General features: G+C 40.4%; 1 protein-coding gene across 1 annotated transcript in view; it reads right to left on the bottom strand.

Annotated features, from left to right (window-relative positions):
• The window catches only part of SPPL3 (signal peptide peptidase like 3), a 34,143-nt gene that overhangs the window by 12,029 nt on the left and 8,967 nt on the right, over positions 1-13,147 (bottom strand). The window contains exons 3-6 of the mRNA XM_009330865.1: positions 9,285-9,373; positions 6,158-6,277; positions 2,727-2,805; positions 1,859-1,971 (exon numbers count right to left, since the gene is read on the bottom strand). Coding sequence (XP_009329140.1) covers positions 1,859-1,971; positions 2,727-2,805; positions 6,158-6,277; positions 9,285-9,373 — 401 coding nt within the window. The remainder of the gene's footprint in view (positions 1-1,858; positions 1,972-2,726; positions 2,806-6,157; positions 6,278-9,284; positions 9,374-13,147) is intronic.

Raw genomic sequence — 13,147 nt, 5'->3', positions numbered from 1 at the left:
CCCACCAGCCCCTCCTTGTTGGTGAGAACAAGGTCCAGCATAGCACCTCTCCTCCTTGGCTCCTCTACCACTTGGAGAAGGAAGTTATCATTGACGCATTCCAGGAACCTCCCGGATTGCTTATGCCCTGCCGTGTTGTCCCTCCAACAGATGTCGGGGTGGTTGAAGTCCCCCACGAGGACCAGGGCTTGTGAACGTGAGGCTGCTCCCATCTGTCTACAGAGGGCCTCACCGCTTGGTCTTCCTGGTCAGGTGGCCTGTAGCAGACCCCCACCGTAATGTCACCTGTCCCTGCCTTCCCTTTAATCCTGACCCATAAGCTCTTGGTCGGCTCCTCATTCGTCCCCGCTGGATGGGGGGATGACACGCTCCACGCACTCCAGCTGGTCATTGACATAGAGGGCGACACCCCCTCCTCGTCTCCTCTGCCTGTCCTTCCTAAAGAGCCTGTATCCTTCCATTCCAACGCTCCAGTCATAGGAGCCATCCCACCACGTCTCCATGATGCCAATAAGATCACAGCCCTGCAGGCGTGCGCACTGTCGATAGCTCAGTGTAGACAAGTCTTTTCAGATTTTGCCAACATCCACACTTGACACTCCATTTAGCTTTGTAGCTTCTGCAGATCAAAAAATCACCCTTGATTTCATGGTGGGCTACTCTGCTTAACACAAAACAAACATCATCTGCATTTTTTTCATTTAGTACCTGGGTACTTTAAAAGGTATTCCCTAACATACAACAGCTAGAACTTTTAAAGCAGCAAAAAGCACGAATGAAACATAATGCCTATATACAAAAGAAATAATCAAGGTGCCATGAGAGGTTTCAGTGCTAAGTATTTTCTGCTGCTGCTATCTCTTTTAGGAGGACCTGGAAAGCTGATGGGATGTATGTTTTCTATTGCTACAAACAATTTCAAGGGCAGGTAATGCTGTCCCAGCTATTTTTCCTCAAGCAATCACCACTTCAGGGTGCCATTTCACAAGATGTCCTAAGCCAATTTAGCTGCCTGACACTGCTGAGAAGCAGAGGTCCTGCTCCTAGCTACCTCTTCATTCCTTTGCTATCATATCCACTCCATCCTCTCAGATCCCATCATGCTGCCACTTACCTTTTGCCAAATTTAGCACATACCTGACTGCACAATAACCCAATTCATCTCACTGCAGCAGCAGAAAAATAGCCTGGCAGAAAAAGAGTATGCTGCCATTCTAGTGAGCTGAATCAGTTTACCATGTGATTAAATGAGTGCCAGAGCTAGCACAAGAGATTTGGAAGGCAGGAGGAGAGGAGGAAAGCTCCTTTTTGGAACAGTAAGCTGTGAATTCAGTTCAACCAGCAAGGAAAAAAAAAAAAAAAAAAAATCACACCTTCAAGCCAACTGGATGCCTGCCAGCTTCACCCATCTCACCATCCTAACTGGCAAGCATCAAAGAGATCAAAGACAACCAGCTACTGTAAACTGTCTCACAACAAATTATTTGATCATCTGAACCAAAAAATCACAAGATGCACAGCAAAAATTAACCAGATTGTTAAGATCAAGTTATGATTCATAAACAATAACTGTCTCCACACATCTTTAACTAAAACTGGCGATCCACCCTACACCACACAGGTGCAGAATATCTTTCATGAGTGTTCTGGCACTTCCTTGGAAGCTTTTACAAACCGGAAAAACAGGTGTCCCAAACTGGCGTGTTCCTGACGACAGTTGTTTTCAGGGAGTCTACCACACAGTATTACAACTCAGCAAGCCATTAATATTAATAAATTTCACCAATCATCACCAGGTGACTGGATGTGTCAGAACAGGCACAAACCAGCAGTAAAATCCCTTAATTCACATACTCACCATCCATAAGGAGCCAGTGGCCAGTTAGGACCCAGATAAGGACAAGCATCACAGACAGAGAAAATGAGAGCAACTCAGCAGCAGTGAAACGCCCACAGCAGCCAAAGGAAATCCTAGGAACAACATATAAACATTAGCTAGAAGATTTTATGTTTCCATTTAAAGAACAGAAAACGGACGCTGTTGGAACAAGGCTCAACTGCTGATGAAAGATGCCAAGAACAACTGAAGGGAAGTTCCTTTGCCACAAATAGGTACCAAAACAGCAACAAAATAAAAGCTTTCCCCGCATTCAAATAATGTGTGTAAAGCCTGAACTACAGAGATGGAAAAAATGCCTGTAAATCCTGGCACCTCCCTTGAAATTGTTACCATGAATGCTATTTCCTAGTACCATCTAAGATAGTGCTTTTTGCAACATGAACTCCAGTCACAAGGTAAAAAAAAAAAAATTAGTTTCAAAACACAACATTAACAACTGTAATTTTCACCAGTGTAACTACAGTCCCTGAAAGAGCCAGCATTAAAATCCACAGTCCAACATTAACAAACGTTAAAATCCAATACCAAATCCCAAACTCTGAAATCTCAGCCAAAATAAGCCAAACTTCTTAAAAACCACTGTTGGGAAATCTAGTCGCCTGCAATGGTCCCGCATTTCCCAAGCTGACAAGCAGGCATGACTTGCAGAAATTGTGCTTCCTAGTTCCAAAGTGGAAACATGGTGTGGCACAAAAAATATGCACAAACATCAGCCCTGAAGCCCTGAGGTTAATGCTCGTAACCAAAGACTCTGTTAAAGAATTCTCATTAAAAGAAATAAATACAACACACAAGAAGAGGACCAAAAGATTTCTCAAGTCCTTACTTGTTTTGAGGTGAACAAGGCCGTGTTAAGTACTGGCACATCGGGAGCAGAAGGAAAGCGAAAGCTATTGTTGCAAGGACTAGAAAAAGAAGAAAAGGTAATATTAGTACATTCAGACCTAATTTCTACAGTACACAAACAAGCTTCTCCAATTTGAAAAAGCTCTTGCAACAATGTCCTATTATCATATGCTGCAGTATTATTAAAGCAAGAGCAGCCAAAGGCTCCAAGGTTTTCTGCAGAACTTCTATTGTTAGTATGCTTTCAAACTTCAATCAAAATACAAGCTCTCAAAGGAATGCAGTACTCCATCCCCAAACCTTAAAAAAAAGAAGTCTTAAAGCTATTCATGATCATGTCAGCAAGAAAAAGTTTTCAAATAGTCTGAGAGTCAAAAAAAATGAAAGACCTTACTACAAACTGGTTGAGATTCTTTTACAATTCTTCAGCATATGACACAGACTAAGTCAGCATAATAAAGGGGTTTTTCCACTTCTTAACTGAGATAGTAACTTTTTTCCCCCCATCTCACTCAATCCCCTTTATTCATTACTGAAACACAGTACAACTTAAAATAAGTTATATCCAGTAGCTGGCAACTTAAGTTTTTTAAAATACGAAGTGCTTTCAGTTTTTATAAACAGGATGATAAAATACATAAATATCCAAACAGACTATTTCCATAAACATTTCCTTTTTTAAGAAACATACTTATCCCACCCACGCATTTGTAAAAACATTTAGTAACTGCTGGTATTTATAATCATTTTTCCTTCCACTTTTCAAAAAAATAATAGCACTGAATTTGTACTAAGGACTGTTTAAAAGGCTGAAGAGTGAGGGCGTGGAGACACAGACATGTCAGCAGCATGCATCCAAAACTGCTGCAGCAAGAACAGACTGAAATGAAAATGAAAGAGTCACTTGACATTTTCTGCATGCTGCAAATCAAATCTTTGTGCTGTCCTCTACTCATTCCTTAAAAAATTGGGGTGGTGGTTGCTGGTTTTTAAAAGGGATTTTTTTTTTTCTCTTCTCAAATGAAGATGATGGGAAGGAATCAAACATTCTCTTTAGTACACAGCTTTAGCCAACTGCAGAAAAGAAATTGGTTTGGTGAAACCACATCTTTCCACCCCCCAATTCTGCCCCTTCTGGTGGGAGGAAGATTTAAAAAAAAAAAAAAAAAAGATCAATTCATTTAAAAAGAAAATTTTAAAAAGTGTCTGTATGCAAACAGGACCATGGAAACTCACAGTTCTATCAATACTTCAGAGAGGAGGAAAAAAAAGCAGAATGTTTTTTTTGGAAAAAAAAGCAGAATGGGGAGGGAAAGAATGAAGACTTGGCAACTCTGCACACGTTGAACCTTTTCACAGGTGCTTGGCAAAGAACGCTACGCAGCAAAACCTGTGCCCCTGTCGCCCCAAGTCCTGCAGGCCCCACTGCTTGCCTGCCCTGCTCCCTAGTCCGCCTCCACCACAGCGGGACTGACCCTTCCTCCCCCAGACCGACCCTCTTTGCCCTTGGAATCTCTCCTTCCCCTTCCCCCCCTCCAGCTCTTCTCAGGAGGGAACCCTGCGCCTCCTGTCCTAGTATCACCAACTGCTGCCACCCCAAAGCTGGGCTCTTTCAGAGAGAATAAAGAATTAAAATGTAATCACACTAATACACAGTGCCCACGAGTACCCACTCTCAATCTCGTTCCTGACTGTCCAGGCTTCCAGTCAGAAGTTTTTGCCTCCCTCTAGTCTCAATACCTATTATTCAATTGGCAATCCCTTGGCTTAACTCCTGTCTGCAGGCAACGCGCCAACGCTTCAGCTCTGCCCTCTGCTTAGCAGCTGGTCCTGGCCTTGGGCTGTTTGCTGTACCTACCCTTGCTCCTGACTCTTCCCTGACAGGCAAATCTTTGCGGGAGGAAGATTTAAGAGGGATTTAAGAAAGCAGACATCAGCTATAATTTAGAAGTCCCCCCACATCAGCCTCGAAAATCTACAAAAAGAGGATGTGAAATAGCACTACTGAGCTTCAGGGGACAGAGGGACCAAGTCCCACAGTTCCCAAGTCCAGCGGAGTCCACATCCTGCCGTATAGCCTCTAACGAAGCTTTGCATTTTAGATGTTCTGAGGCCAAAGTCCCCTGTGCTTAATAACACTCCCTGATGCAAGACCAAGGAAAGGCACGAAAGTATCATCAAACCAGCTTCAAGAATAAAGATACCCAAGTGCACTGATCCAGACAGACTCAATCCTCTTAAACCTGCAACAAGCCCCAACTGACAATATCGTCTAATTACACACCACAAATGTTACAAATAAAGTTGCAAATGTCAAGGTCGTTCTGGAAATAAATACACCAATAAGCTTGACAAATTAAAATTTGTCTTTTGTCATAAATCTTCCCTTATAATATCTTATATATGTGTGTGTGTGTATATATATTCCCCTAATATCTAGCATATAGTAGAATTTATATGAAGTAATAATTTATCTTTAATAGGAAAGAATATATGTGACATAGGTCAAACTTATAAAAGCAGTATTCAACAGGACTGTGCCTCCAGAATTAGAGATAGGAGTCTCAAGACTCGTGTCAAGAGCAGAGATTTAGATTTCACCCATCAACACCAGCCCTGTTTAAGAGGCTGGAGAGGATGCATAGTTCAGGAGTTAAATCATGAGGGAAAAGCCTGCATTGCATATACATGAAGTAGGAGAGGATGAGAGGTATTTAGGGGTTTAAAAATCTTCACAGACTCAGTATGTGGACTGAGGAGTACAATTTTTAAAAGCTGCTGCAAATTTGGGGCAGTAGGAAGAATCTTGCTACCCTGAACAGCAGCTGGTCTCTTGAAGAACTGCAAAAAGATCAAAAGGACAAAATTTTCCAAAAAATCAACGCCCTGGTATTTACTTAAATGACAAAATGATATTTTTGTTCTAAATTCAAGCAGTGCAAAAGAATAATACTCAAAATGCTAGTGAGACCAGCAGTACCCTTGAAACAAAGAAAAACTGCATAATAGCAAAACCCAACATTAAACTAGGAAAAGAAGTCTCTGGATAGGATCTCCAGAGTTATGCTATGATCCTATAAAGTACCTGAATTATGAAACACCATGTACAGTTCTGAGCACCGATTTATTAAAAAGTGAACTTTACGTAAAATAATACATCCAGCCTCTTTCAAAACTCTGGCAATTTATAGTTCAGTAGGTGTTGCAAATCTCTAAGTGGAAAATACTTCTCAAATAATACTTGTCACTTTATTAATAGCTACAGAGACATGAAAATACAACCGTGAAACCTGATGAGTTTTTTTTTTAGATGTACTATGACATGTATTATAATTCTTATCAACAATATTTAATTATATCAATGCTTTCTGTTCTATTCAATTCTTATAAAGAGAAGAAAACTTAAGTCACCTGCTGTGCATATTGTAAAGACAACTTGAACTGAATCAAAGAAGAAGAACATAACTAGGAGAGACACAGACGCTCCGATTGGCAGGAACAACGCCTGGGTAGAATCAATGGTTTGAATACCTGCAGAAGAAAGAAAGTGACATTTAACTTGGGCTATTTCTTACCACACACGTATTGACAGCCTGTCCTCCCCAACACAACTGGGGACTCTGACAACATATTCCATTTCAATGCTGGTGCAATAGACATTTACTCCAAGATCCTCGTACGCTATCATAACCAAGCACGGCAGTCAGTGCAAAAACACTCCAGCTAAACTGCACGATCGCAGTGGCTGGGTGTGTACAGCAACAGCCCTGCTTTGCAGAATCCAAGAACTGAAAGTTGAAAGAAAATGTATGAGTTTTTTCTTGTGCCATAGATAGAATGAATAACAAGTTACAAAAGTTAACATTATTTAGGGATTAGGAATCATATAGCAATTGTATATTTGCTTCATTTTACACTGAGCAACGTAAATGTGTTGAAGAGAGCATATAAAACTTTTATTTAGCCTCTCAGCACAAGGTAAAGAGCCTGACCAACAGCAGAGCTGCAGACAGTGTTAGGCTGACCGAGCTCATGCAAAGGGTGCCACAGCTTCAAATTCCACTTGGGTGAAGGCCACTGTGCACTTAAATTCTATCACTGATTGCAATCAGCAGATAACATCAAGCCTAACAATGAAGGGCAGTTTTTCAAAAAACACCCAAGTCATTTACCTGTTTATGAAACTACCAACTCAGTTCAGCGTGCACTATAATCGCCTTTTATGCTAAAAACCAACAAAAACTCATGCTCGCATTTTATAGCTGGAAGCAATTTTAAAAAGTGTAGAGGTACTGAAGTATTTTATTCTGATTATTTCCCCCACCTCAACCATGCAGTGTGACTACTAGGGATATTAATAATGGGACATTTTTTACTATATTTTACCATGAGTTTTTAGAATTACCAACAAAATTGAGAAGATCAGGCTTTGAAAAGCCCACCTATCCCCACAAATTCTAAAACTTAACCAGTCTTAGTAGCTGTATTTACATTTGATCATGAGTGGGGGTGAAAAAAAGCCGTAAGTAGTAACCCAATTAAAAATACAAGACATACTTATACTTGTAGAGCATTAAAATAACAGGTAACAGCTGAAGTAGTCACTTGATAAGAAGCATCCAAAACGTCTCTAATGAAAAATTAATAGAAGGCTCAGACCAAGATGAGATCTAAAACTAGATTAACATCACCGTGTTATCCCAAAATAATTAGACACTGCTGTATGATGCAGGGTTTTACCAGTCCCAGGATTTTAAGGATAAGTTTTTAGGTTATCAAGCAGAATATCTGTGCATATGTATGTACACATGTATGTACATACACATACAAGTACATATACACACGCATTGTCTGTGCGTGTGGCTGAGAATGTGTCGGTTTTATTTTTTTCTGTGGAAGAGTAGCAAGTTGTCTAAATAACGGGTTTCCTACACAACTCATAGTTACCAATGTATCTGAGTATGTTGAAAAACCTCAAACACACGTGAAATACAAGCACTACCACTTAGCATCTGTCACAAGTATTTAACCATTTCCATAAAAGAAAAGCTAACGATGAGCACAGAAGCCATGACACTTGCACTGTGTTGTCATTTATTAGTTCAGGTCACGGACCTATTATTCTTAAACATAAGTAGCACAATAAATTTTAAAAACAAAAAGCAGAACTCAGTCACTTGGGATTTCTGTGTTAACTGAGGTCTGGTACAAAAGGGTGAAGTACAATATAGACAGTCCAGTGATGACAGTGTGAAGACAGAAATTCCTGTGTTCTAACCTGTGACTTAGATCTAGTTCCTTCTGCTTTGAGAAAGAGCATTTATTCACATGCCCTTCAACTTCCCAAGGGAAAAACCAAACAAAACCCCAGAAATTACATACTACAAACCACCTTGGCATATGGGAATTAGTGCCTACAGTGTTAAATGTCAAAGGTCTTAATTTCATTTCTGACAATTTTGACAGCTAATCCCCTTAATGTGCTTAATTCCCCAGCCCTGGACTGTCTTCTCTTACTTCCCAGACGCCAAAAGCCTCAACTGTTCATTGCTGAATCACCAAGCACAGCAACCTCTTTGCTCTGTGTTGTCAACAAAAGCAGTGCCCTGACAACCATGTAAATTCCAAGAGTCTATATTAAAAAAACAAAAAAGGCAAAAGACACATACAACATATGTTAGTAATTTTATATTTTTTAAGCTATATTTCTTACTTTAAACGAAGCAACCTTAGCATTCAGGGTTCTGTGCACAGGGCTGCTCACGTATCTCACTCCTGTCTTCTAAACCTGCTGAAACTATTCATTCAAGAGCCTATTCTCAGAATATACCCATATAAATTCCTATAAGTTAAACTCAGGTGTGAATTTACAGCACATTGTGTACAACGCATTCCACTCTAACTGTTCACATACATATTTTTACCTTTAAAACAGTGCATCTCAAATGGCCAAGCTGCCTGGAATCTATAGATTACAGAGGGGACAATCACCACGTAGGAGCTGACATGTTAATCCCCACTCCAAATAGATTGTGTGTAGACACATATTTTGTTGTCCCTTATGAGTTGCCCAAAGCCATGTGAACTCTATACTTCAATTTCTCTATTGATAAAGCTCAATCATCCTTATGGACTTGCTAGCATACCATGAGATCTCTCATTGCTTACGGACTGGCTAACACATAATAGTGATAACCTCCAGACAAAAAGAAATTACATTCCCTTCTAAAAAAAAACCACCACACAGTTACGAAAGTAAAGCAGTTTCCATTTCCGGTAAAACCCGACAAATTGTGCAGCATGTAATTTCTATGCATTATTGAAATGTTATGGTGATGTTTTAAATTTAGCTTCCACGGGCATGAACTAGATAGCAGTATTAGCGCATAGCAGGACGGTAAGTGCCGAGACAAAACAGTTCCATTACATCAGGTGAATCTACAACCCACGTAGCTGAAACACACAGACGGATGAAGCAAAACAAGATGCAGCACACTGAAGTGATGAAAGAAAGATAAGGAGTAAAGCTAACCCTTACTGTTATTGGTGCTGTTGCCATTAAAAGACCCAGCTGCGCTGCTATTGTCTTTCTCTTTGTCTTGATTCTCAAAGTCCATGTTAAGAGACCTGCAGGAAACAAAGCAAACTTAACAGGCAAGTTTCAAACTCCTGTTTAGGCCCATCAGCTACGGTCTCATTACCATTCTACCACAGCACCCTTTCCCTGAAAAAGCCCTTTAATGCTGGTTATTAGGAAAAAAAACCCAAACATACACACTGGAAAATTAAAAAAAAAAGCTTATAGTTACAGATCAGGCACCAAATCACACCTTCTAATAGGTAGACTAGTCACCGTAGTGTCTGAATTGGTAAGTGTTAACAACAAACCGCAACAAAGATATTTATCTGCATTACTGGCAAGTGTAGAACATGATGGAAATGCAATAAATCTTTCAATTCTCTGATGTATATGAACTCTATCCAAGTTCTCCTTTTGATCCTTTTCATTCAAGTTTAACTATTGAGTTTCATTTTTAAAACAATATTATTTCCTTCCTCTAAATCTTGTTATGAATGATGACCAAAACTAGCTTGTAAGTACTCGTCTGCTGAATGTAAGGTCTTACTTAATTGAAAAAGTTTCAGCAAAGCCTAGAAAGTAACCAGACACCTATTTTAGATACAAGCAGAACAGATGATCAGAGGAAGCTCTGAATAAATAGTACAAATTGATAGAACTTAATTCATCCGTAGGAGCTGACAGCATTCCCCTATGTACCCAGCTCAGCTCTAATTGAGTCATCTTTTCATTCTGATATACGCATTTTCAAAAAATTCCAAAATAACACAGGGTAATACCCCTTTTGCCACAGTCTTTGACTTTGATGCAACTTCTAAATTATATTCTAACAAATTTTGGCATAACTTTCTGAAACGGGGGAATTTCACTTAAGGTCTGTTTTGGCCAGCAGTAATTTCTATCGATAAATTCTAGGTTGTTTTATATAAAAATACTAGCAATCAAGTTTGCCATGACAGTTTCTCATTCCGATACATGCATGTTATCCATGACTTAGCTGCAGATTTATTTATTCAAATAGGCTATAGAGAAGCACTGTACAGCTCTGGTCTTAACGTCTGAAGCAGCATCAAATACCAAGTATGTCAATAAAACTTCCAGGTCAACAGGCATTAAACTCCTTTTCAAGTTGAGCTGTGAGTAATCGTACCATGCAAAGTAAATGAGTTTTAGTAATTTGTCAGACAAGTAAAAAATACACCACAATCTTCTGTACAATTCTATAGGCATCAAAGTGATTTCATTTTAGCGTCTAGGTTGCCTACTGCAATGCACAGGTAAGCAATTTTGTGCTGCAGTCGTACAACCTGAAATCAAGCACATATAGGTCTATAGTATCAAGGTAGGTGCGGTGTGTTAAAAAGAGAGGTTTTTTTTTCACTGTATGAAACAAAAACAAAAAAAAGGCTCTTCCAGTCTAAAACAGGTTTGTTTCTTCTGCTTCTATTATGCAAGCGCTCCTGAACAGTGGTATGAAATTAAAGCAGCTTTTGGGCTCAGGCAAAATACGAGGAAGCTTCAACCTCAGACATACAGTACTTCTACAAAGATTGTGATCATCAACTAAAAAGTTATCAAAAATACAGAGAGGCAATGGAGAACACTAAAATACTAACAAATTAATCTGTTGTTCTTAGCTTGTTCTTCTAAAGATCCCTCTGCTCTGTGTCTTGTTTGGAGTGCCTTTATCCTTCATTCACGCTTCCTTTTTCCCCATTAATGCATTGTACCCTCATAATTTTCTTCTCAAGCTATAAAAATCCAGGAGGAGGCTGACAACTCTCCAGGACTTGATCCAAGATTCAGCCAAACAGGATAATTCTTTTCTCGGAGCAGCGTTTCATTCCTCTCTGAATTAGCACAGTTTAGCAAGAACTTCACACCATCATTCTCCCAGTGGCATCGGGCAACTCATAATTTAAGGGATTGCTATCAGCATAGAAAACTGGAAAGAAACTATTAGATCTGCTGCTCATAAACAACTTCAGCCCTTTTTCTTTCATTGCAATAGTGTCAGCAATTATTACATTATTACCTACAAACATCCCTACCTCAAAAGTAAGCATAAATTAGGAAATTACTTTCACTTAGCAACACAGCTGCTTCAAGATCTAGGACAACTTCTGAATAATCTCCAGCCATTTTATGATTTGGCCCTTCCCTCCGCAATGAATTATCACTAACATAATAAAAAAATTGAGACGTGATCACTAAAACATCCTCCAAGAAAGTTAAAAATTATATTGTAAAACAAGATACACTGAAAACTACTGGACTGTAAAGAAATCGCAAGCTGAGAAACATTTGCTTTTTTGTTCAAGTTTCTGCTGGGCTTCCAAAGGCAACATTCAGCCTGCACCTCCCATCGGGCAATGAACTACAGAGTTGTTTCTTCTGTGGGTCCTCACAGTTCAAGCTGGTAGGATTTCTAGCACAATGTTTCAAAGCAAGCATGGCTCAGCCTCCCACAGGGAACCGCTCGGTAGGGTTACGCTAAGGCCAAAGGAATGAGTAAGCTGCTGGCACATTATTATCATGAAAGTTCAGATTCAACTATGGATCACTTCCACTGCAGTAATGCTTCAGGGAAACCCTGCAGGAGAATATTCTTATGAAACAATGGAGGAAATATGAAAGTAGGTATGTAGCTATAGAGTCGCTTGCAGATGCAATATATTCTTGCTCTACTTAGTGAGGACAGTCAACCACCTTAACAGCTCTGGGACTATGAGAATTGTGGGTTGCCACAGAATTGCCAGATTTCAATTGCTCTAAATAAAAAATTACAATCAGAATCAGTCATTGACCTGAGACAGTTTAATTCAATCAAATCTCAATGCATGGTATAGAGCCTAAAATATGTTGTGTGCTCTAACATTGCTACAGTCGCTTATAAAACATTGCTGTGAGATTAAAGTTCCAATGCAAGATCTGGAGTGGGTATAAGAATAGGGGAAACAATAGCAGAAAGTGCATGTAAAAACATTTTCACTGCCTAAACGGAGTAAGAATGCTCGAGTGCCACATCTCTGATAAGAACATCTTGCCTTCAGCAGCTATTTTATGTGCACCCACTTGTGCGTGCAGACAACCTTTGTAGCATTCGGTGAGGTCTGTCCAAACCCCCGACTCCACCCTGCCAGCGCTGCGGCTATAGACAATTATGAACTCCACAGCCTTTCCCTTTCAGTTTTATTATGAAATATGTATCCTGATTTCTGTAAATGTCAAGTCATAAAGCCAACCATAAGGACACTGTTTGACCTATTTTCTATTTACACACGTATTTTAGGTACCCAAAGCCTGGAGATTGAAGACACCAGTTTCAACCCATGCTTCTTGGTTTCGTTTAAAAGCAGATACTTGAACAGGAGAGATACAGGCTCTTTAGGAAGGACAGGCAGGGGAGACACCCTCTAAGTCAATGACCAGCTGGAGTGCATGGAGCGTGTCGTCCCCCCCCCATCCAGCGGGGACGAATGAGGAGCCGACCGAGAGCTTATGGGTCAGGATTGAAGGGAAGGCAGGGACAGGTGACATTACGGTGGGGGTCTGCTACAGGCCACCTGACCAGGAAGACCGAGCGGTGAGGCCCTCTGTAGACAGATGGGAGCAGCCTCACGTTCACAAGCCCTGGTCCTCGTGGGGGACTTCAACCACCCCGACATCTGTTGGAGGGACAACACGGCAGGGCATAAGCAATCCGGGAGGTTCCTGGAACGTGTCGATGATAACTTCCTTCTCCAAGTGGTAGAGGAGCCAAGGAGGAGAGGTGCTGTGCTGGACCTTGTTCTCACCAACAAGGAGGGGCTGGTGGGGAA

Source organism: Pygoscelis adeliae, unplaced genomic scaffold (genome assembly GCF_000699105.1).
Source record: "Pygoscelis adeliae isolate BGI_AS28 unplaced genomic scaffold, ASM69910v1 Scaffold358, whole genome shotgun sequence".
Classification (NCBI taxonomy): domain Eukaryota; kingdom Metazoa; phylum Chordata; class Aves; order Sphenisciformes; family Spheniscidae; genus Pygoscelis; species Pygoscelis adeliae.
The sequence above is the reverse complement of the archived record's forward strand: the minus strand, read 5'-3'. Positions and strand labels throughout refer to the sequence as shown.